Raw genomic sequence first — 23984 nt, 5'->3', positions numbered from 1 at the left:
TGAATTCGATAATTCCATCCTTGAAGCAGGCTCGTCGTGCCTTCCAAACACGAGCCAAACTGCCAGCCTCGGCTCTTGGCATCGCGGAGCCAAGAGATCAAGCGAAAGCTTCCTTCTTTGTTCGGGAGCGCGAAACGGCTCCTCCACTCGAATCGGGCAGGTCCGTAAGGTCGTTCCAATCTGCTTGTCACCTTTGACACAACAGAAACACACCAGTTTTCTATGTGAAGGATGCAGCCGTTCCTACGTGCAATCTGCTGACCTTCTGCATCGCGCTTAGAAACTGATTGCGCCTTATGTCGGAATTCGACATGGTGTCCCGCGTTGTGGCATTGTTTCGGCCGAGGCTCAGAGTCCTAAGACAGGAAGGTCTGACTCTCATATAACGCGGTGACTCAGGTGATATGGTCTCCGCGATCAGAATGTTGATCTACCTTGTACCAGTGTATATCGCCATCCCTCAGGAATAGCGTGGAAACTGGCATCCACCTGGACGCTCGTTGTGATCTGTCTGCGCAGACGAACAGCAAACTGACGATGTGGCGGAGTGGCATGCAGAGATGTCCAATCGATGCCGTGTAATGTCGCATCGCTATCGATGTCGTATGTATATCAATCCTGCCACGCGCGATTTATTGTCATCACGCAAGATCTCATGTCTGCTTACTTCTTGTGTCGACTCAGGACATAGGTAGAACGGCTAATGGTCAAGCATCTGTGGCATGTCTTGTTTTGCCAAAATGTTCGCCATTATGCAGCATCGTCTTGGCCCGCATCTTTGTTAGCTGGTGGAGTGATCCCGAGTGATCACCAATCGTATGCTCGTCGATGAAGTTCTTTCCAACCTGTAGGTATTTAACCATCACAGCGGCCTCATATTCTTGAGTATCTTTTGGATTTCCTCCAAGGTTTGAGAGGATCATGGCAATATGCTAGTCCGCCCGGGTCTTGGCAGATCACAATCCTTGTTGATCGTACTCAACCTCTCGCGACTCTTTTCGTGGTCGGCACCATATCGCTTCGTGGGAGCTATGAGATGAAGTTGATGATTTCCTGCTGCGCCGAGTTTGTCTTTTCTCGAGTCTTTTCCTGATGGTTTACACAGCCTTGAACAGCCCGTGGCTCATCTCCAACCAACACTGCTGCATATTCGAGTCAGCGAATCAGGCCGCAGCGCAGCCTGATCTGCCGAATCCTCCAACAACCAATTCATCTATTCATGCATTACTGCCTCAATTCTGTACAATAATAGGCCAAAAATGTTCTGTGCTTCGACGGCTGACAACCTGATTTTCTGCGCGACCATGGTTAGTCAGCTCTTCATAGCAGGGGTGGTAAGCAGCTCTTTGTGTCGTAGATTTTTCTTTCCATCTGGCCAGGCGCTGTCGCTATCTTCGTGCGTGTAGGTCTGCGGAAGAACTCGACAACTTTTGTTGTGATCATAGAAACGCTCAAATGTTGTCGATACTCACACTCGGCCTTCTTACGAAGGCATGTCTCGCGAGCGACTTTTGGGTGATGAAATGGAGCGAAACGCCGGGTAAGTAGATACATTTGCGAAGGCTTTTTCCCGTGTACTGACGCGTCGCAGTTGGCCCTGATGGTCCTTGGAATAGTCTCAACGTTTCGTGGGATGCCAATCCATCGCAAGTGTTTGCAATGCTTCCTTCTCTGACAAAGAACTCTTTGATCGTTGCAGCGGACGCCTGTTCGCGACAAGATTCGGCATGCCCCAATCAAGTACAATCTGGAGACTGGCCGATGTGGACATCATCCGCAGCACACGCGGCTTTCCTCTACATGGATGGTCCGTTGTTCGATAGCAAATCTTGGGATGAGACTGTCTCTGCACCTCTCAATGTCTCGGGAGACGTGCAATGGGCACATGAGAGAGCCATCGTTTGGAGCACTAACAACGACTCGAATTCTCTGAACGACCAAGCAATCACTTTGACGCACAACCTGACTTCAAATTATCCTGGTGGCCAAGCATATACCATGAACGCTGGCTTCTTCTCCTTGAACGGTGCCGGAAACAACATGACATGGCTGAATACCACTGGAGTCAATAATACCCAAGGCCTTCAATTAGCCACCGCAAAGTCGAACTCGCTGATTAAATCCCTTTCCTACGGGCTCCAGGTCGGTTCTCCGAGTCTCAACGTTGATCCGAGCTTGGTGTTGGGTGGCTACGACAGATCACTCTGCCTAACAAAGCCTGTCACAACTCAAAACAGCACATTCCACTTGACCAATGTTTCCATCGGCTCTGAGGGTTCTGTGTGGCCATTCCCAGTCAGTTTCGGAGATGAACGAGCGGATGGTATGAGCTTCTCAAGCAATGGGCTGATGGTGAACACTGCTGGGATTCAGGTCCTGCCCAACCCCGGTGTACCTTATATGTATCTACCACAAGCTATTTGCGACGCAATCGCGAGGTATCTCCCGGTGGCTTACAGCGATGCCTTGGGCCTATATCTATGGAATACCGACAACGACACTCAGCTACACGAGGAGATCACCACAAGTTACGCTTATTTGACGTTCACACTGCGCGACGAGCCATCTCAAACAGAGCAAGACATCAACGTGCCTTTTGCTCTTCTCGATCTAGAGCTCAATTCGCCTTTGACTTCCTCGAAGACGCGATACTTCCCATGCAGGCCGTTTGTTCCTCAGGCAGGTCAGCCTTACCATCTCGGTCGTGCTTTCCTGCAAGCAGCGCTCCTAGTGCAGAACTGGGAGACAAACACGACATGGCTGTCTCAAGCACCAGGCCCAAACATGACAATCCCATCAAGACCTGTCATCATTGAAGAGGATGATACCACAATTGCCGAAATGCCGAATGCACCTGTGTGGCTTACGACTTGGAACGGGACGCTCAGAGAACTGAATCAATCGCAGACCGGCCAGTCAAGCGGTGTCGATGGCTCCCAAGGCTATTCTTCTTCCGAAGACTCTTCCCTCTCGGGCGGAGCAATCGCCGGAATCTCCATCGGCGCAGTAGCCGGTCTCGCCCTCATCGCCGCAGCGATATTCTTCTACATCCGCCGCCGCCGTTCAAAGGCCGGATATGGCGATGTTGCACTCATCTCTTTTGACGAAGAAGACAATGCTCGGCACCAGAAATCAGACTATGAGCCCAAACCGGCTGTTGAGCCAATGTCTTCACCCATTTACGAAGTCGAAAGTACGCACACTGATAAGATTGGTGAATTGCCTTCGGATGATCAGAAGAAATATCATCTTGGAGAATTGTCTTCGGATGTGAAGAAGCAAGATCCGACGGAAGTTGATGGCACGGGTATTGCTGAGCTGCCTGGTCATGATGTGCATAGATGATGGAGTTCCAAGGTTTCTTGGTTCGATGCTTGTACGATCATCGCTTCACTCTATACTGCTACAACATTGTTATCTTCAAGTCCTTTGGCACCTTCCTTCTCATGATACGCTTTATCCCTTTGACCACTAGCTCCCAACACAGCCTCCAAACAATCATTCAGTCTCTTACGCATAGATCGGACACGGAATTCAAGTTCAAGCCCTTGTCTCACGATGGAGTTTGATTCCTACTCGTTGCGGTATTCTACTCATTTTGCCTACGGTTCAGGGTGAGGTTTTTGGTATCTCTAGTACACAATGGCACGAGTAGATCTTGTCCTATGCAGTCGCATGGAAACGCTTACAACCAGCAGAGGGCTTGTATATCCTACGAAGACTAGATTTGTAAACATAACAGAATCAAGGGAAGCAAGAACTTCCGAAGCTATCACCGAAACATCTCAGAGCTACCAATACGAGATGGACAATCTTTACGACCAGCTCGTGGCTGGGTGTAGGACGGACGATGTTTGAGAATTTTTGTTTCTGCTCAAGAGAGAGAACAATCGGGTCAATAACCTCTACGGTCTCACAATCTTTCTCTTGTCAGCCGACACATCCATTCTTCAACTGATACCAGACACTGATTAGCGGCAGATGTAAAATGATTCAACCCGTCTTAGCTGACAGACACTCGCGGGGAAGAACACGGACCTGATTGCTCCTGCTCTCTTTGTAGCGCATGAGCTAAGCGTCTATACAACAGCATGATTATCGGCGAGGGCAGCAGTCACAGAAAGCTTCAGTTCGTCGTGAGCCACGTTTGCAGCTTGGTTGAGTTCAAAGTCCAGAGCTTCGGCATCAAAGTCTTTCTTACCCATTGAGAAATCAATAATATGCACAACAGCTCGGATCATTGAGATTTATGACTTGTAGCCGAGGACTCCAAGTGACATTCCTTCCCCTCACACGATGTCAGTATATCGAACGAATACGCGAGTGTCGATTTACATAGCGAGATGGCATGAAACATTCTCAATGGCATGAAACATTCTCAATGACATACCTTGTTGACTACAGTAACCGTACATAAAGGAAACCAAGCAAGGAGTATGTATACGCTACTACCGAGATTCTCGTGGCCCTCGTTTCGTCAAAAGATGTCGTCTCTACCATTCGGTCCACGGGGTCCATCAATACCATATCCATAGTCGTGAGTGCCCTTGTCGAGTCTGCTCCGGGGGAGATCATGATCAGGTCCATGGTCCTTTGATCTTGCCCTCGTTCTCCGATCTTTGTCGACTGCACGGGAATATATCTGTGGAGAGGTCTCGGTCGGTTGCGATGGATGTGCATCCGTGATGAAAGCACAAGGAGATCACATACCTGATCGCTTTCTCGAGTGTAGCGCTGTACCTGGCCTACGACCCCTGAGCCATGCAGAGTAATGCTCGTAGCATCTCGAGCGACCCAGTGGACGTTGAACGGAGACCAAGCACAGAAGATGAAGGGGAGGGAAGACAGTCCGGTCACCGTTCTTCATGCAGCTGTGAGCAATTTCATACTTGGCTGAGAGAGTTGTGATCTGGGGGTTTTAATGCTCTAGTTCACAAGTATGAAATTGTTGCCATGCGCCGGTGATGGTCTCGTAAGACAGAATAGTTGGAGAACGATCGTTCAAAAGCGGGTTGAAAGAGCAGTCATTTTGATGAACGGTACCACTTGTTCATCCATGACATCGAGGTACCTCGAACGGGTTAGTCACCGGTGCGTATCGCTTCTAGAGTTGAAGGGGTCAGAGGTAGCGGTCGAGTTTCACGGATGAGATGGAGCACTGGAGCCTATCCAGTAGAACAAAAGATAGTAACGGGCTGTTACTGCACCAACGACGATAGATGCAATTCTATCGTGCATTTCCCTACTTGAATGTTGTGGAAGCAGTTTGAGGGGAGGACAATGGAAAACTGAAATTCTTTGGGGGCAATGGGGGTATCTCTGTAACGGGGTTGGGTGTAAAAAAAACGAAACTTCCTTCTCTCATCTCTGGTCTTCCATCATGTCATGAGCAGCTCAGTGCGATGAAGGCCGGCATACTGCACACGCTCTGTGTCTTCCTCGGTAGCAGTGCGATGATCATCCTGCAGCACATCCACAGCCTCCAACCAGACCTTGTCGAGCTCATCTTCATTCACCGCCCAAATGCCCTCTCTAAGTCTCTTGTGGCGCTCACGATCTTCCTCGATTCTTTGTTCTGCTTGCCTCTTTTCCACTCTGACGTTTCCATTGCTGTGACGTTGTGCTTCCTCGGGGCTAGCGGTGCCTGCCATACCACCAATGTTGTCGCGATCTTTGATGCAGTCTTCCAATTCCTCCACAGTCTGTGCTTGCAAGTATTTCTTTCCAGCGAGGTTTCTGAGGACTTTGCGCACGACCTTGACGTTGGCGGCTCCACTACCATCTTCAGGCGCCACCAAATCCACAATGCGCAGAATATCTCGTTCCATCATGCGCACAAACTCGACGTGGTTGGCTGCGGAAGCGACATCGCAGAGGGTTTCGAAGAAGTAAAAGATGTTGGCGCGGTTGTTGAGGGAGTTGCGTTCGAGGTTTTCAAGGATGCAGGAGTGCAGATCTTCGTCCCATTCGCGGTATTTTATTGCCCAGAGGGCGGCTTTTTGTGCAGAGGTGACTGAGGCATTGAGGTGCTGCAACTGGCTGTTGAAGCGCATGCGGACCTCGAAGGGATCCATGGTGGAAGAGTTGGAGGAGGAGGAGCAGGTCGGAGAGGGCGAAGGAGTTGATGGAATTGGATGGTGTGAGAGAGGGATCTGGGGCCTTCAGTGGACGGTGCGGCAGGAGTGGTTTGCTTGGTGCCTTGCGAACGTTGCTCGGCGAGGAGGCAGGTGCGCAGGGAGAGGCCAAGATACAAGACCTCCTCGGCGCTTGCAGGGAAGAGAGGCAGGTCGACCTTGGGACGGAGGCGGGGCGCAGCGTGGAGAGGGGGCAGAGGAGCCTTGTTGTTGTCGTCGACGACGTGGTGGTGGTGCTGCCGCAGTTGCTGCAGCTCGGCAGACTGCTTGCCGAGATCCATTGTGGTTGGTGTGGTCGTTAGAGCCGGATAGATCCGAGAGATAAGATCCGACAGCGTTGAGCGACAGCGGAGCGGGAGCTTTGGCGGGGCAGTCACTCTGGCAGCTCTCACTCTTGAATTCACTCAACACTTTCACTGATAACGTCTGTTCACTGCAACAACTTCACAATGGCTTCCGACAATGGCCTCACTCTGTCCGTCATTGGATGCGGTACCTTCACTCACAGCAAAAAGTACTGTGACTGTCACTAAATCCTCACAGGTACCATGGGTATCGCAATCCTAGGCGGCATCATGGACTCCCTCAACTCCTCCCAATCCTCTGAACAAGAACAGAACTTGCCTCCCCGTCTTCCAAACCGCTTCAATGCCACATGCCGCAGCGATCGTAGTGCCTCGCGCATCAAGAACGAGCTGCAAAAATACAATGCCAACCTCAATGTCATCCAATCCGATAACGTGCGCGCCATGAAAGAAGCAGATGTGATTTTGCTGGCCTGCAAACCCTTCTACGTCAAGGATGTGCTGCAAGCAGAGGGTGTGCGTGAAGCCCTCGAGGGCAAATTGCTCATCAGTATTCTTGCTGGGGTTCCCGAAGCTCAATTGGAAGATCTGCTATACCCTGGTTTATCGCATGAGGAGGTCAGAGAGAAGATCACGATCGTGCGTACCATGCCCAATACTGCTTCAAAGGTGCGCGAGAGCATGACGGTCATCAATCAATCGACTCCTCCACTGCCCACTGATACCAAGAATCTCGTTCATTGGATGATGTCGCGTATTGGCAAGGTTGTCGAGATTGAGCCCAAGAACATGGATGCATGTACTGCTCTCTGTGGCTCTGGTCCTGCGTTTGCGGCTCTGATCATGGAGGCTCTTGCAGATGGCGGTGTGGCCATGGGTATTCCTAGAGCAGAGGCAAATCTTATGGCTGCACAGGTCATGAGAGGTACTACAGGATTGGTGCAAGATGGAGAACATCCCGCTATCTTGAGAGAGAAGGTGTCGACACCTGGTGGCTGTACTATTGGAGGTCTGCTCGCGCTAGAGGATGGAGCTGTCAGGAGCCATGTGTCGAGAGCTGTCAGAGAGGCTACTGTTGTTGCTAGTCTGCTGGGCAGTGGCGCGAAGAATGTCAATGGAACCAGACATTGAGGGGGAAGTGCTTTCGTTCGGATGCTAGACTTTTTCGAGATACCCCTTGTATACGACTTGCAACTGTCGCTCCAACGTCCGCCAGCCGTGCAATATATTGACCTGCTCCATCTCAGCTCATCTCAACTTCAACCTCTCCGCCCATTTCTCCAGCACCTTCGACATCATCCTCGGCAGCCTCAATCCTCTCCATCTGCTTCTTAGTCAACGGCCTCTTCTTCTTCCTGCCACTCGGATCCACTCTGGGCGCCGAAATCGCATCCAAATACTCCTCATTCTTCATCTGACTCTTCAAATGCTTGGCCTCTTTGGTATCGCCATGGAAAAGCCTAGAATGATACGTCTCATAACTCGCCTCCTCATCCTCATCAAAGTACTCCAATTTCGTCCACTTCTCCTCTGCAGCAATCAGCAACAAGTTTTTGGCGCGCAGAGCCTCCAGGTTTTCGACGTCGCGGTTGTCCTTGTAGGTTTGAGCGAGAGCTAAGGCTTGGGGTTGTTTTTGGGTGGAGGCGGAGGTGGCGCCGGGACCGCCAGAGCTGTTTTCTGCTGCTTCGGTGCGGCGGGCGGCGGTTTCGGCGTGGGTTATTGCGTCGACGTGGTGGAATTGGGGGCGCATTTGGACTACGCCGTCCACGCGTGTGAGGTGGAGTTCGTCTGGAGATTTGGTTAGGTGGTTGTGTTTGGGGGGAAAGGAGAAATTGCTCTCTTTCTTGTAAAATTTGTGATGTTGCGTGGATGGAAATTGGCGAGCAGAGGTGTGGTAGGATGGAAGGAAAATCGATGAGAAGAAAGAAAGAAAAGGAAAAGCAGAGGCAAAGAGGCAAAACTTACCACCGCGGAAGGCACCCAACATATAATTCGGATTGCCCGCTTCATCCTGCAGAATCTGCCCTCCCAGCGTCTGCTTCTGAAAGACCGCATCCCTATTGACAGCCTCCTGAAACCTCGACAATCCCTGATCAACACTCATCTCACCACCCTCGTGCTTACCCCTCCCCTTCCCACCTTTCGTCGGCGCGAAGCCCGCCGCAGCACCAAAAGTGCCACTACCGCCATTACCCTTTGCCTTTCGAATCGCCTCTCCCCAGACCAGACTTTGGAATTTGTTGAAGTTTGCACTGGGGTTCATGCCAATATCCATTTCCATGAAGCCGGCTTGGGGTTTGAGGCGGAAGTCTGTGGGGCGTGCACCATTACGGTCGTTGTAGGCTTGACTGCGGTTGCGGTTTGGGTATTGCAAGAGGTAAATTTGCTCGAGTTGGCGGGGGGTGATGAAGACGTTGTATTCTGCGATGACTGGGTCGTCGTCTTCCACGTCTTCTGCTCGTGATGCTGGAAGTGTGTGAGCAGCTGGTCTGTTTTCTCATGTGTTTGCAAGGTTCTGAAGATTGCTTACGCGACATTTTGATGTTTTTTTGTGATGTGATGTGAGAAGAAATGACTTTGATGGTCGCTGGATTTATTTTTTGATAGAGGCCGCCGCTCAGCGGACGGAGATCTCACCCCGCGTTCTTGAAATGGTCTGTGCTTACATCTTCACCACGAAGACGACCCTGTCACATTCTTCAACATGGACGAAATGTTCTTTTGCGAGAAGCTGAGGACTTTGGAGATTGTACCTCAAGGAGCAAGTTGAACTCGCGGTAAAATCATAGTATCGATGAGAATGTAGCTGCCACGAACAGCTCACGGTAGCTTGAGACGTTGCTTCGCCCATAGGGGTCCTAAGGTTGAAGCTCTGTAACGTAAACACGAACGTAGACGCCCTGCAGTCCTTGTATATTGCTGGTTCTCGAACAAGTAGCAGAGTCATCACTTCGAGATCTCGGTCTCAGAAACCAATTAGAAATTCAGCAGTTCGATGATAATTGCACCATAAACCAAATTAGGCAGGAGCAACTCAAGCTTTGTGGCCTGGAGTCACCGAAGCTTCTGCCTTCCATTGTGCTTCGACGAGTCGGCCACCAAAACTTGCATGCTCGCTCGATACACCGCCATTCCTGCCGGTCGAGGAACGAATGAACGAGGGCTTCTCCAAGCATGAGCGCCGCTGTGATAACTCTACAAAGATGCTCTTACACTGCTTCCTGTCATAGGAAATTTGAGCTTGTACCGGTACAAGCGCAGAATTTACAACGAGAATCCTTCCTTGGCAAGCCATCAATACGATCGTCCACGATGGTAGGCTGCCACATTCGGGAGTCATAGCCGTACTTTGAAGCGCATTTGATCATCGCTGTCGAACGATAAGAAAAAGCAGGCCTGCCGACCTTAGGCAGTCAGATAAATCTACGCTTCACATATAACGATGTAGGTGCTGGTTGACCACAATAGTCTCAATACAAGTCTATCTCGTTCGCGATTCATATTGCCTCCAGCTGGGCACTCTGCTTCTCGGTCATATTCCTTAACTTATCCTTCCACAACCTTGCCATGTCGTTGCAAAATTGTGATGACACCACGGCAGGTGTCTGTCATGGTGGACGTCCTGATCTGACATTGGGTCTCGAAGACTATGTCTTGATCCTCATACCGGCTGCATGTTTGCTATTCATGGCTCCCATCAGACTGAGGAGGACATGGGGACGAAGCCGCAAAGTCATGTCGCCTACTGTTCTCTGGTGGACCAAGTCAGTGAGTTCTTGATACCCATCATATTCTCCCTTCCGACTACACGTTCCGAGGTATCGGTCATTCCATGATCAGGCTGACCAGTCAAGCAGGTCTCTTCCATTTCATTTGTCGGTCTGAGCCTAGCAGTCCTCATCAGAGGTTGTTTGCGACCACATGCACCATCAGCAGAGATACCCGCGGAAGTCTTCTCATTCCTGGCATCGATTACAGCTGCCATTCTATCACAATGGGAACACACACGATCCATCAGGCCGAGTGCCCTGCTTCAACTCTACCTGATGGTCGCCCTGGTAGTACAAGCCGTACACCTTCGCTCGCTTTGGCTTCGCAATGACGACACAACTATGAGAGGTCTAGGCATCGGCCAGATCGTTGCTTGCGCTATATTCCTTGCTGTGGAAAGCGTGAGCAAAGAGTCTATACTGTTACAACGTCAGAAGCGTAGCCCTCAAGACACCAACGATGTGTTCAGTCAACGGCTTTTCTGGTGGCTGAACAGCACATTCAAACGAGGATACACTTCTGTGCTTGCACCTACTGATCTCGACAAGATGGACGAGGATCTGTCATCCACCGATCCGCGACGTCGATTCCGTCTTGAGTGGCGCAGACACACTACAAAGAATCCCAAGGTCAGCATGGTCCGTATCATCCTCAGCGCTATCGGATACGACATGTTGTTTCCAATCATTCCTCGTCTACTGATGCTCGCAATACAATTCTGCCAACCATATCTGATCTTGCGCTTCGTCGACTACATCGACAATCCTGCAAAAGGCGGAACAGAAGAGGGTGTATTGCTTGTGCTTGCCACAGCAATCGTGTATATCGCCATCGCAACCTTCCAAAGTTGGTACTGGCAGTCGGTCGCGCGTTTCCAGACAAAACTTCGAGGTTGTCTGATCAGTCTGATCCATGATAAAGCCTTACGTTCTAGAGTTGATACCAACTCAAATCCTCTCATGCTGATGAATGTTGATGTCGAAAAGACACTTACTGGTATCAGGCCGATGCACGAGTTCTGGGCCTGCGGTGTCTCAATTATCATCGCTCTTGGACTTCTTTACAGCCAAGTTGGGCTCCCTTTCCTTGCCCCACTCATATTGCTTGCGGTTTTCATTACAGTCTGTTCCCTGAATGGCAAGAAGATTGCGCCGAAATCGAAGCTCTGGCTCGCTGCAACACAGCAGCGTGTCTCCTACATCACTAGTGTCATCGGATCCATGAAGAACATCAAATTACTTGGCGTGGGCCCATCAGTCCTCGACAAAGGCAACAAACTGCGCGAGAAGGAAGTCCGCGCCCAAAAAGCAATCCGTCTGTCAGCTATGATCAATCTGGTCATCTCACTTACCAACTTCCAAGGAGCTACTCTTGTCATGTATGGAGCGTTCGCGATCAAGACTCATTTTACAGGAGAACCTTTGACTAACGCAACACTCTTCACGTCATTGGCTGTGCTGAAACTGTTCACCAACCCACTTCTATTGACTATTCAGTTTCTACCCATGCTACTGCAGGTTTTTGCTGCACTTGCCAGGATTCAAGAATATCTCGTCACAAAAGACCACACAGATGAGCGTACAGTAGATTCAGAGGCCATGGCACACGAACGTAATACTAAGACGGGTATGTCGGTCTCAGAAATGCATGAAATTGCGCAAGTGCGGGACCTAAGCTGTGGTTTTGCTGGGGACAAGACTATCTTGAGGAACATTGAGCTCAATTTGCCTCGCAACACGCTCAACATGGTGGTTGGCAGGTGAGTTACACGACTGTCATCATTCGAGAACTTGGCTGACATATTTTAAAGCGTTGGCTCGGGCAAATCAACTCTGCTCAAAGCTCTCCTAGGCGAAGTCAGTATCAGTTCTGGCTCTATAACTGTCGCAGACGACGAGATTGCGTATTGCAGCCAAAATCCTTGGCTCTGGAATGGCACTATCAGAGAGAACATCGTAGGGGCTGACGTCGCCGACGACGCTTGGCTGACAAAGGTATGCTGGACCTGTGGACTTGATCAAGACTTCCAGGAGCTTCCAGATGGTATCGACACTCGCGTCGGAAACGATGGCACAAGTCTGAGCGGCGGTCAGAAAAACCGTATCAGTCTGGCACGAACAGTCTACTCTCGAAGATCACTAGTTCTACTCGACGACGTACTTTCTGGCCTGGACACTCAAACAGAGCGGCTTGTCTTCAATCGTGTCCTAGGTCCTCGAGGAATTCTGCGAAAGCTCGAAGTGACGACCGTCCTCGCCACTCACGCGATTGGTTGGTTGCGCTACGCTGACACGGTACTCGTGGTTGAGGACGGTAAGCTGGCTTACCAGGGTTCTCCTGACAAAGCTCCTGCATCGTTCATACGTGAGCACGCTGGCCGGACCCATCAGGAGGACGACGAAGAAGATATCGACAACGCAAGCCCCGCCGAACTCCCGCTCAAGTCTTCACGATCGTCCAGTGTTTCTTCTACGACCGTCAAGACTCAGTCCAACTGGCACTTGTACAAGTCCTACTTCAGCTCTTTCAACACGATCAGTTTCTCTTCCTTTACACTTCTTATCGTAGCATTTTCTGTGTTGCAATGCGTGCAACAGCTCGTATTGAAGTGGTGGGCGGCCGCCGAAGCAACAAGCTCATCCGAACTCGGAAAATGGGTGGGTATTTTGGCTGCCATCACTGTGGTCTTTGTCCTCGTTGTTTTCGGGCTTCTCTACCTCGGCTTCATGTATCTGTTCCCACAGTCCAGCATATATCTGCACATCAAGCAGTTCACGGCGCTGGTCAAGATCCGCTACTCTGCTTGGGGAGGCAAAGAGACTGGAAGTATAGCCAACAGATTCAGTCAGGACATTTCGATCATTGACATGCAGCTGTCTGGTGCTCTGCTCAACGTTATGGCAGGTATCACTGAGGTCATCGCCATGACGGCTATCATTATTGTGGCTACACCGTTCATCGCTGCGACTTTGCCGATTCTTGTGCCTGTCTTCTGGATTATCCAGAACATCTATCTGCGTACTGGCAAGCAATTGCGAATCATGGATCTCGAGGCAAAGGCTCCTCTATGCACGCACTTCCTGGAGACAGTGACTGGTGTTGCAACTATCAAGACATTTGGCTGGACCAAAGCGTACAGAGAGAAGAACAAAAGACTGTTGGAGAACAGCCAGACGCCTTATTATCTTCTCGAATCAGGTAAGTTATCACTACACTGAACAAAACATATACACTGACATCTGAATAGTACAAAATTGGCTCTCTTTGGTTCTGAATCTTGTAGTCGCCGGTCTGGCAACCGTGACAATGGCTATAGTCGTAAAACTAAGGTCGAGCAGTGATGCTGGTTATGTTGCTCTAGCATTGATCAACATCATGGACATTGGACCTATTCTCGAGATGCTCGTAGTAGCCTGGACACAGTTGGAAACCAGTATGGGGGCCATTGCTCGCATGAAAGAGTTCATCGAGGATACACCAGAAGAAGAGCAAGGCGAAGTCAACCCTCCTACCGACTGGATGGCCAAAGGCGACATCTCCATCACAAACCTCGAAGCATCATACTCCGACACCGCACCATCCACAATCAAAGGCATCAACCTAGACATCAAGCACGGCCAAAAGATTGCCATCTGCGGCCGCACAGGCAGCGGCAAGTCCTCCCTCGCATCCGCCGTCTTCGGTCTCTTGCACATCAGCAGCGGCACCCTGAAGATCGACGGTGTGGACATCACAACCGTATCTCAAGAACTGCTGCGCTCAAAGATGATCGCGTTACCTCAAGATCCCTACTTTAGCACCGGTACTGTACGCGAGAATCTGTCTTTACGCAGCACAGATACCAAACGCAGCGATGCAAAAATGCTAGCTGCACTCTCCCGCGTAGGCCTACTCGCAAAATTCGAAACCCTAGCTCAAGCAGAAGGCTCGACCTGGAACACACCTCTAGACGTCCAGCTTAACCCCGACGACATGCTTACAAAAGGGCAAACCCAACTCTTCGCCATGGCACGCGCGATTTTGTCCTCTGGCTCTATCGTGCTGGTTGACGAAGCAACTTCAGGTTTGGATCATGAGACCGAAGCTACAGTGCAGAAATTGCTCAGAGAAGAGTTTGAAGGTAAAACTGTCATTGCTATTGCGCATCACTTGCAGACGATTGTGGATTTTGATGTTGTGGTTGTTTTGGAGGGTGGGAGGGTGGCGGAGATGGGTGTGCCCGGGGAGTTGATGAAGAGACAAGGTAGCTTGTTTGGGGAGTTGCTTAGGGCTGCTAGCTAGTGGATCTGAGTGTTGAGGGTAAAGACCACATCGTGGGAGTGGTGATGGCTTATGATGATATTGATGATGATATTGATGGCAGTACAAATTTGGGTTATGTGTCACGGGAAGTTTGCGATTTCCACACTCATTTCGTGCCGTAAATCTCTTGGGCCACATCATAGTTGTCGTAATGCATGAAAGTCTGCGGATCAGAGGTGTATCTCTCGAGAGCGTGAGTTGTGCCTCGGTCGACAGCGTACTGTTTCTCAAAACCACTCTGTGTTCCAACAGCCGACGCAAGCGTTATAGCATCTTTGCTAGAGAGTATATTCGGCAGCCTGATGCGAGACGAAAGTTCGATTTTGAGTTGCAAATGCAAAGCTTTGGGTCTGTGTTTTGAGTCTCTCAAGATAATATCGTGTATGTCCTCTCTTGATCGTTCCAAGGCTAGTCCCTGGTCGTTCGTTCAATTCATAAATCTGATTTTTCTTCTGAAGAAGTGGGTTTAGCAGCCTTTGCTTTCTTTCCAACCGTACCCGTTACAGCTCGGAGACCACGCGTTTATAGTTACTCTGAGCAGGACCTTCGATCTTTCTATCGTGCACGTATACGGCTATACCAGCGTACTCCAACAGTCGTATATCTTGCTTGACGTGTTCGCAAAAAAGCCATTGACAGGGATCCCTAATCAAATGGAGCTCTCGAAGAACAGGTAGTCGGCGATCCTTTTGGACAATCGGTCGTGATAGCTCCCCAAACAACTCGTGAGCCTTTTCGTATGTTTCAGTCTCACAATCAAGCTCGCTGATGTTCACGATACGATCCTCAAGGACAACCTGATCACTGGATAGGATGTGACTACCCTCGAGCGCTTGATGGAAGGGCTCTCTGCATGTGACAACCAGTGTGAGCTTCTCGAGCGATTGTGGGAAGTTGGTGTAAAAGTTATGGGATTGGTCGTCGCGGAGCATCTTTCCCGTAGCCTGTGAAAACATCTCCAGAGGTGCTTGCAGGCGTCGCAACTTGCGGAAGTATAGAAAGGCGGAGGACTGATAAAACTCATTGCCATAATATAACGAACCGCGACCCCATTGCTCGCATGGTCCGGGATCAAACTCGAGCTCCTCCAGAGTATGTTCAACGTCTGCGATCGAAGCTACAGCCGCGTGTATGTGGATAGGGTCATACATAAAGTCTCGCTTGCTGTTAGGTACCAACCCGGATGTAATCCTCAGGCTTTGAAGATCCTTGAACCTTCGAAGAAGATTACCTACACCATCAGTGAGGGGTCCACAATCCAAAAGACTGAGATGAGTTGGACTCCAGATCCTTGGGCCGTCAAGAAAATGTTCTTCCAGAGTAGGGTCGTCTGTCGTACTCCAATCTCTGAGTTCCAGGAAACGAAGTTTCGGTGCTTCCTCTATGATGCTAGAAAGTCGGTCTAGTCATTCATACTCGATCCCCTGATCGTCTTGCATGGCCAAGGACATCGAGGTGATACCACAGCTTGGAAGACGCTTATTGGACCTCTCATCGTCTTCGTCCGTGGGACTGTCGTCACTAGACGTATCATAGTCGGGATTGTCATCATCCCAGAACGTGCCCTGCATATATGGCAGTGTCGTGTGGAAGAACTCCAGATTGGTGAAGCTAGAGGCGTCGTTCCTAAAGAGTGAGGCTATCTTGGGGAACATGGACGCATCCCCGTCATAGATCCTGTTTTTCGTGCCATCGGTGTCTACTGTGTTGAGTCAGCGGGACCCTTGCCTTTCTCCGATAGTTCTTTCCAATGTGCTAGAGTATGTGGTTTCCACCCCGCTCCAACAACGATACTCAGCCGAAGCCAGCGGCGGAGCGAGTCATCACAATGCACATCTCCGTCTAGATGGTAGCGAAGTCCATGAAGAGCCGCCGGTATTGCGACTTCTGGTGAATGCTTTCTATTTACCAAAAGAAATGTGCATTTCTTGTGCATGTGGAGTCTGGGAGAAGACGATGCACTGTTGCGAAGCCCGGCAAGACTCTGTCTGCGAGCACACTGATCAGGAATAATGGACGCTGACTTACGGCATTGTATGTACACCCTGCGAACATATGGTTTCCAGTCATCACGGTCCTTGTGTAACTTGTAAAATAGTCTCAGGTCACGACACTAAGTGCCATCATGAGCGGTTTCCTTTGTGCAGCCCAGATAGACCTGGTTGCCAAAGACTAATGTATGATAGGTCCTCTTGCGTATTAACTGGTGGAAAGGGCTCGGCAGCCGGTAAAGTGCTCTGTGGACGCTGGGTGTGCTGTAATCCAGAATTCGTAGCCAGACTTCCAGCGGGAACCCTTCGAGATTTGTAGAAGCTGACATTCGATAGTAGTCGCAGTGTCTGATTGCGGAAGACGGACGGAGGCGATAGTCTGTTGGACAGGTTGTGGTTCTGGGTGGGGTGTTTGCGGCAAGGGCGTCGCAATTTGAAACGCGGTATGCGGAAATGCGGAAGCAACGAAGGAGTACATGTCGTTTGGAGATCGGCTGCTTGATGAACATTACGCACATAAGATTAGGCAAAACAAGGCTACGAGGAAGTCACTGCTACCGGAAGAAGATTCGATTTTATCCGACAAAGAATAAGCACAATTTCACGGTTGTTGCTTGATGAGCTGTACGCTCATATTCATCTAAAAGTAAATGTTGATAAGATATCTATACAGCACTCAATCCACCATCAAGATTCAGCACGGTGTTATTCGCATACTGATTCCCACACAGAAACACTGCCGCATCAGCGATCTCATCAACCGTGCCGAATCTGCCAGCTGGAATTTTTGCAAGAGCAGCATCTCTTGCGGTATATGGCATCGCTCTTGTCATATCGGTTTCCACATACCCTGGACAAATAGCATTGACTCTGATACCTCTGGTACCCAGTTCCGCAGCTAGCGACCGAGTAAGTCCCAAGACACCTGCTTTTGAGGCTGCGTAGGCCACACTTCCTGCACCGCCATGCGTCGCAAGCAGCGATGAGATGTTCAAGATATGTCCGGCTCCGCTAGCGGCCTCGGCAGAGTTTTTCAGCATCTTCTTGGTTGCAAATCTGGAAGCCTGGATAGCGGCACTCAAATTCGTGTTTAGGATGTCGTCCACCTTGGCTTGTGTGGTGCGTAGCAGCAAACTTGAATGCGAGATACCGGCCGCGTTGACTAGAACATCTAGTCTGCCGTTCTCATGTTTCCAGCAGGGATCTTTTTCCAGAGTAGACCAGAAGGTTGAGTCGTTGATGTCGCCTGTGAGAACAAAATGGCTGCGGCCGACTGAGCCGCGGGCAGAAGTGCAGAGCTCATATGTTTCCTTCAGAGCTGACTCATCACGGCCAACAAGGAGACAGCCAGCACCTTCGCGTGCAAATGCGACCGCGATAGCACGACCTATGCCGCGAGAGGCTCCGGTAATCAGACAGGTGGATCTGCGAAGAGCGTGTTTTGAGGAGGCAAAGAGTTTCAGGGATCGAGTTTGTGTAGGGTTCAATGACGACTTCGGTAGGACTCTTGCTACATTGAATTTTGATGATGTCGAGGAAAAGATGCGATTAGACATGCTTTACCGAAGGTATCACACAGAAGTGAAAGACCGAAAATCTATTTCGAAAGGAGATTCAGGTACACGGGAAAAGAGAACTAACAAAACACTTAGCCTAGTACGTGAAACTACATGGAGTGATGGCTTCTCACATTGATCAACGTGAAATCGAGTTGGTGATGTTCAGCAAGATGGGCAAGAGCAGAAGCAGATGGACGATTGAGCTTGGTTCAAGTCTTGGCATGAGTGAAGCAATTTTGGCCACAGCTTCATTCAATCAATCGCGCCTTCCTCTTCTTTCTTCATCACCGCGCATCCTCGCAGAACACGACCAGTAATGGCAGACGTAGAACAGACCGAGACGCCCGATTATGTCACGCTGATCAGCAATGACGGCTTCGAATTTTTGGTGCAAACAAGAACGGCTTGTCTCTTCGACCGCATCAAGAGGATGCTTGACCCAACCAGTGCGTTTGCATCGCTCCTTCTTCCTGTTCTTCTCGATGCTGACTGTCAATCGCAGAGGGCTTCGCAGAATCAAAGACTCACAGATGTACGTTCGAGAATATCAATGGCATGGTGCTCGAGAAGGTCTGCGAGTACTTCTACTACTACGAGAAGAATCGCGACGCTACTGGTGTCCCTGACCTCGACATCCCGCCTGAGCTTTGTCTTGAACTGCTCATGGCGGCCGACTATCTGAATGGTGCGCAACTCATAGTCCTCCCCTCCCCGATACCCTTCACCCTGCTGACACAACTCCAGTCTGATGAAAAACAATGCATTCTCACGACTCTCCTCTGTCTTCCTTCCAAGCATACCAGCCAAGGCGTTCGCGGCGTTCATTGCTCTCTCAACAGAGCAATTCTTATAGCTATGCTCTCACGGATACCACTTCATCCCCATCTTCGACACTCACCGAAACATCATGATCGTCCAATCACAACAGTATACCTTCCTTCGGACCACGAGCATATACGCCGCCATCTACACTCCTCCACGATGCGGCGTCTATAGTTGGTCCCACATCCAACTTCCGCAGTTATCGAGTGCCTCTTCTCAAAAACATGGAGATGGCCTTTATATGAGTCGGAGACATCTCTCTGACTTTGCTCACCCTCAACACAACAATACAATGAAACAACAGTTTACCCTTTTTCGCCCTTTCCCTTCTTATCAGCAGTGATTTGCAAACATGTGCAAAGGAACTTCTATTGTCACGCTTGTCTCCCTAATTCCTTGGGAGTTTTTCAGGCCCTCATCACTGTTCCAAGATTGAATGACACGTTTAAATTGACTTGCAATGTCTTTGTATCCGTGATGTCTGCGAGTCTCATTGCGTGTCTACATCTTTTATGTTCTCTCCTGCTTCCTGCCATGAATGCTTGGGAAGTTGTGCTGGATATCTTCATCACTTATGTTTCGGCTCAGCCAATTCGAATTACAACCACGATTACCTCACACCGCACCTTTCTTATCTTCCATCATTCCTTGTGACCTCTTTGAGTTACTATTCTTGAGTCGAAATTCCATTCCTAGTCTACGGCCGTGTGCAAAAAAGGGAGCCGTCCATCCGTATATGCATCTCGCCCCACTGACGGCGTGGTGAGCTAGAAGACACGATCGCCTCTTAGCTCCTCTCCTTCTCCACTCCATCCTCCTGCTCCTCCCATCTTCTTTGCTTTCTCTCGGCTCAAGTCTAGGATCTATCTCTTCTTGGTGTATGCACAGTCGTCTGGGCTTCCTTCTTCGCGCATGATGGGTAGCGTGTGGGAAGGTCATATATTTTACTTTTCTGCAAGACCACTTTAGCACCGGATTTATCTTTCCCAAGCACTGTTTCGAGAATGCAAATCAGGTATGCAAGTAGAGCGCTTGCCCTTGTGCTCGTGCTCGTGCTCGTGCTGTCTATGCTGTTGAGCAATCTATCTCGCAGTGATCGTAGGGGAGGTGAATTGCTACTATATCTCGCAGTTGAGGTAGCCCTGGTCATCGGGCCTTGAGTGGCTATACTTATCCACCTTGACTCCTTCGTGACTATACGATCTTCAGCCAAGTATTTAGCTTAACTGTCTTGCTTGCTACTTGATCTCCTCTTCTGTTTCAAAGCATAAGTTAGGCATCCTAGGGCTACAACGCGTGTCTGACACGTTTATCTATTACACTTTCCACGCGGTGGTAGGATGCATAGCCGTACAGTATCTGCATCTCGTACGGAAATTTGCCCCTGTTGATCACGGGTAGAGAATATTCGTTCATGCACACGACGTGTTGGGTTCGTGGCTGCTTGGACTGCCGAGCTTTTTCTGTCAGCCTCTCAGGGCTGAGATCAATTTGTTCAGGGAGATGAGATGGAAAGCGTTGGTACGTTGGGTGCACCGACGACCTGGCTATGATTGTTGGTGGGATCACGGTTCTTGGGTCGAGGAAGATAGATTGGCTGGACTGTAGGAGATTGTAAGGTGGAATGTGAGATGATTCAAGAAGGTATGCATCATCATCCTAGATACTGTAAATTGACTGTCTGGTGACGCTATTTCATCATCGCTGAAGTAGAAAGAGAAAAACATGGTATATAGACTACCCTCCAGAAGTAAAGCAAAGCAAGGACAAAAGAAAAAAGCTAACGATAGAGGAAGAGCGAAAACGAAAATCCAAAAAACCAAACCGAGAACCACCATCCACCTATTTGAACAAATAAAAGATACTAGCCATATAACATTATATGTAATGAACAGTCAAAGGAAACCAGGCACACATCAAACATCAAGCATGTCGTCTGAACGCGCGAGCAACCTTTCTGAGGCCACTTATGTCTTTCTCCTTTTCCTTCTCTTTCTTCTTGGCTTCTGTCGCAGAGGCAGTAACGAGCCCAACTTCACTCTCCACAGCTCCAGCGGCAACAAGTGCAGCTGTTTCTTCCCTCCAGAAGCTATCCCACTTGCCCACCGCAGGCTTCGAGTCCGAACGGCTGAGTAGACTTTTTCGTCTACTCAAGTTGGGTTTGGCTTTCAAGCCAATGAGGTTGGAAGACTGGGAGCGAGGGAGACCGGCAGAGGAGATGGAAGTGACGGATGAACCTGGTGATGGTCCGATGCCATAGTCGAAGGATTTGCGAAGACGGTTGCGGACGAGAGGGGGAAGGGGTGCGTTGATGACGGGCGCTGTTGCTCCGAACACGGCATCCATTTCTCGCTCCTCGGGAATCTGGATCTTGATGAAGGAAGCTCTTTGCATCGAAACGGATTGCTTGGCCAGAGATATCGTCTTCGGCATTGTGGTGTCCACGTAGGAGGCGCGGAGGAAAGAGATCAGAGCTCTGATGTCGGAGGCTGTGGACATGCCGCCGAGAGATACACGGACGACACCAGTAGCTTTGCCGCCAACAATTTCAGTGGGGTTGCTGCAGCGATGACCGGAAGCAAAGGCTGCTCTCATCTCCTCTGGTGACCAGTCGAGGTAGGTGGCCATACCACCAGGGTTACAGAGAGAGCCGCTGCGGATGTAAATGCCATGACCATTGGCGTGTTTCTCAACTTCAGTATATGGGATGAGTGAACCGTCAGACTTCAACACATTGAACGCGATGGTAGCGCCTTGAGTTTTGCTGCAACCGTAAACGCTAGAAGGCTCTTTGTACATGCGAATGACGGATTTGCCGTTTCGGTGTCGTAGGTTGCAGAGATTGTCGTAGAGTTGCTTTGAGAGTTGAGCTGTGTGGCGGGAGATAAACTTCATAGGTTCGGGTCCATAAAGGCGTTTGTGGACGTTGATGGCATGGTCTAAAGCGAAGATGGAGTGAAAGGGAAGAGTGCCATCCTCAAGGGCGTCATGAATTGTGGCAGTCTTCCTCGCATGCCATGTATCGTTGATGGTCACAACCATATCGACTGTACCGCCTCCAAAGTACTTGCGTTTTGTAAGGACATGCGCTGCGGACTTTTGCACCAGTAGAGCTCCAATGTTGGGAAAGCCGAAGATTTTGTAAAAGCTGAGGGCTACAAAGTCGGGACTTTCGTGGGTATTGCTCAAGTCCAATTCAGCCGTACTGGCGAGAGCAGCAGCGTCAAGAAGGGTGTATGTGTTCGCTCGCAAAACTTTTTGCTTGATCATTCCAGGCCATGTGAGAGGAAGACGACGACCGGTCATGTTTGACTGGCCAGGATAAGCGAAGAGACCCAATTGGCGAGGTAGAGGGCCACCAATGCCACCACACTCGATCCATTTCTCTACCTCATCATCGTTGGCAAAGCATCGACTCGTAGTCGTAAGCTCTCGAACACCGACGACACTAGTGTGAGAGTCACGGTGGTAGCCATACCATAGTTGCTTGTGTGCGGAGGCGGCATGATCTGTGAGACATTCGATTGTGAGTTTGATAGCGGCAGTAGCGTTGGCGACAAAGACCAAGTCCCATTCCTCCGGGTCAGCTTTGAAGAAGCGAAGAGCCTTCTCACGAATGGCGTCTATCCGGTGACCAGCAACAGCCGAAGGTGTAGAGTCCGAGTGGGGGTTGCCATATAGATTTGATATTAAGTCTTTTGAGAAGTCTTCGACCATCGACTTGGCATAAAGCTGGGATTGGTTAGATGGGTTGGAAGGGTGGTCATGTGTGGTGGGGTAAGCTTACTGTTGATCCTCCATGATCAAGATACACCTTGCCTGCAAGTTGAGGGTACTCTCGTGCTCTGAAACTCTCGACCTCTTCGTTCTCAATATGTTCTCCAGAACATGATGGAGCAGGTGTCGTGCAATCGGTTTCGTAATCGTAATCTTCGTGACCGCTGATGGACGACATGTCGTCGTCTGATATTGAGGATCCCCTCGACATGATGTCTTATGTGTGTTTAATACTGGTCCTTGCCCGTTGTACAAGGCTCAGAATTAGATCGCACGGCAATCTGAATCGTAAAACGGTTTCCTATTTCCTTGAAGAAGGGGGAAGCCACAAGATATGAAATCGTAACCGACTGGCGGCGAAGCAGATGTTTCGGAAAACGAGAAAGAGCACTAGACTTTTGAAGGGACAAGCAACGGTACCATACCAAACCGAAAAAAAAAATGAAGGAAGGAAGAGGCAAAGGGTAAAAGAGTAAGGGACAGACGTGACGTATATAGATCTCTTTCTGCATGAAGGGAGTATGATTGCTCCCGGGTTCTTGGTGCAGATGGCATGGCTTCCGATCTGCAGCAAAATGATACATTTGCTAGGCCAAAACACATGGTCTCAGTAGCCACTCCGCGCAGGTAGCCAGAACCTGAAGGCTGTCAAAGCGGTAGAGACCCGTCAACCTGTCAACGGTCAACTCACAGGCCAAGTCTAAGCTAGAGGTTGTGAATGTTTGACGTATCAACGGCTCGCGTAGTTATTTTGGACAGAGGATGCATCGATCGCCTATCAAATCCTAGGCGATGTTCGGTATTCTGAACGACACAGCGCTTGGTCCTCTGCCGGAGATGCACGTCAACTCTCTCTCTCATGGTGCTTTCACTTCCAGAATGCAGGCGTATCCTGGGTGGTGGTAATGCGACAGAGAGGCCAAAGTGGAGCTTGCTAGGCAGTTGCGAGACGGATGATCTGCTGGGCGCGCAGCAGGAATCCGCAGGCCGGGTTCAGGTTTCCAGCCCATGGCAGCACAGACACCGGGCTTGCAGGCAGGAGGAACAAACCCTTTCCATACGCAATGCTCCCTGACACTATCACGACTCAGTCAGCCATGGTAGATAGTATATCACAGAGTTTTGGGCTATGCCACAAGCGTTGTGACGAGCGGGAGCCAGGGACGACGCGGACGGCCCGCGGACAGCAGACGGCTCAAAGCATAAAAAATCCTCCGCAGGCTTCACGTCAGGTCGTGTCTTTACCCACTCGGCATCCACTGTCGAGCCGTGCAAAGCAATGTCTGGGTGAATTGGCAGTGCCTATCCGACCATGTCAGGTGC

General features: G+C 50.0%; 9 protein-coding genes across 9 annotated transcripts; 4 read left to right on the top strand and 5 right to left on the bottom strand.

Annotated features, from left to right (window-relative positions):
- Positions 1-1518: 1518 nt before the first annotated feature.
- Positions 1519-3345, top strand: M436DRAFT_82641 (uncharacterized protein; the record flags this gene model as incomplete). The annotated part of the gene is made up of 2 exons (XM_013571391.1): positions 1519-1540; positions 1592-3345. 2 exons carry the CDS (start codon positions 1519-1521, stop codon positions 3343-3345), a joined length of 1776 nt encoding a protein of 591 aa, XP_013426845.1.
- A 2033-nt stretch (positions 3346-5378) lies between these two features.
- Positions 5379-6074, bottom strand: M436DRAFT_73490 (CTD kinase subunit gamma; the record flags this gene model as incomplete). The annotated part of the gene is made up of 1 exon (XM_013571390.1): positions 5379-6074. One exon carries the CDS (start codon positions 6072-6074, stop codon positions 5379-5381), a length of 696 nt encoding a protein of 231 aa, XP_013426844.1.
- Positions 6075-6583: 509 nt separating this feature from the next.
- Positions 6584-7570, top strand: M436DRAFT_48702 (pyrroline-5-carboxylate reductase; the record flags this gene model as incomplete). The annotated part of the gene is made up of 2 exons (XM_013571176.1): positions 6584-6626; positions 6678-7570. 2 exons carry the CDS (start codon positions 6584-6586, stop codon positions 7568-7570), a joined length of 936 nt encoding a protein of 311 aa, XP_013426630.1.
- Positions 7571-7682: 112 nt separating this feature from the next.
- On the bottom strand, positions 7683-8976 carry M436DRAFT_64532 (uncharacterized protein; the record flags this gene model as incomplete). Its single annotated transcript, XM_013571268.1, has 3 exons — positions 7683-8227; positions 8405-8905; positions 8970-8976. 3 exons carry the CDS (start codon positions 8974-8976, stop codon positions 7683-7685), a joined length of 1053 nt encoding a protein of 350 aa, XP_013426722.1.
- A 1030-nt stretch (positions 8977-10006) lies between these two features.
- Positions 10007-14491, top strand: M436DRAFT_48641 (P-loop containing nucleoside triphosphate hydrolase protein; the record flags this gene model as incomplete). Its single annotated transcript, XM_013571163.1, has 4 exons — positions 10007-10207; positions 10294-11969; positions 12021-13408; positions 13458-14491. The coding sequence occupies 4 exons, from the start codon at positions 10007-10009 to the stop codon at positions 14489-14491; spliced, it is 4299 nt and encodes a 1432-aa protein (XP_013426617.1).
- Positions 14492-14618: 127 nt separating this feature from the next.
- M436DRAFT_64530 (uncharacterized protein) lies at positions 14619-16545 on the bottom strand (the record flags this gene model as incomplete). Its single annotated transcript, XM_013571267.1, has 4 exons — positions 14619-14920; positions 15045-15893; positions 15975-16189; positions 16541-16545. The coding sequence occupies 4 exons, from the start codon at positions 16543-16545 to the stop codon at positions 14619-14621; spliced, it is 1371 nt and encodes a 456-aa protein (XP_013426721.1).
- A 623-nt stretch (positions 16546-17168) lies between these two features.
- Positions 17169-18059, bottom strand: M436DRAFT_73487 (NAD(P)-binding protein; the record flags this gene model as incomplete). Its single annotated transcript, XM_013571389.1, has 1 exon — positions 17169-18059. One exon carries the CDS (start codon positions 18057-18059, stop codon positions 17169-17171), a length of 891 nt encoding a protein of 296 aa, XP_013426843.1.
- A 319-nt stretch (positions 18060-18378) lies between these two features.
- M436DRAFT_82635 (transcriptional elongation regulator) lies at positions 18379-20044 on the top strand (the record flags this gene model as incomplete). The annotated part of the gene is made up of 3 exons (XM_013571388.1): positions 18379-18508; positions 18565-18747; positions 20016-20044. The coding sequence occupies 3 exons, from the start codon at positions 18379-18381 to the stop codon at positions 20042-20044; spliced, it is 342 nt and encodes a 113-aa protein (XP_013426842.1).
- A 763-nt stretch (positions 20045-20807) lies between these two features.
- M436DRAFT_64528 (PLP-dependent transferase) lies at positions 20808-22839 on the bottom strand (the record flags this gene model as incomplete). The annotated part of the gene is made up of 2 exons (XM_013571266.1): positions 20808-22616; positions 22672-22839. The coding sequence occupies 2 exons, from the start codon at positions 22837-22839 to the stop codon at positions 20808-20810; spliced, it is 1977 nt and encodes a 658-aa protein (XP_013426720.1).
- Positions 22840-23984: the final 1145 nt, after the last annotated feature.

This window comes from Aureobasidium namibiae (genome assembly GCF_000721765.1).
Source record: "Aureobasidium namibiae CBS 147.97 unplaced genomic scaffold scaffold_10, whole genome shotgun sequence".
Classification (NCBI taxonomy): domain Eukaryota; kingdom Fungi; phylum Ascomycota; class Dothideomycetes; order Dothideales; family Saccotheciaceae; genus Aureobasidium; species Aureobasidium namibiae.
The sequence above is the reverse complement of the archived record's forward strand: the minus strand, read 5'-3'. Positions and strand labels throughout refer to the sequence as shown.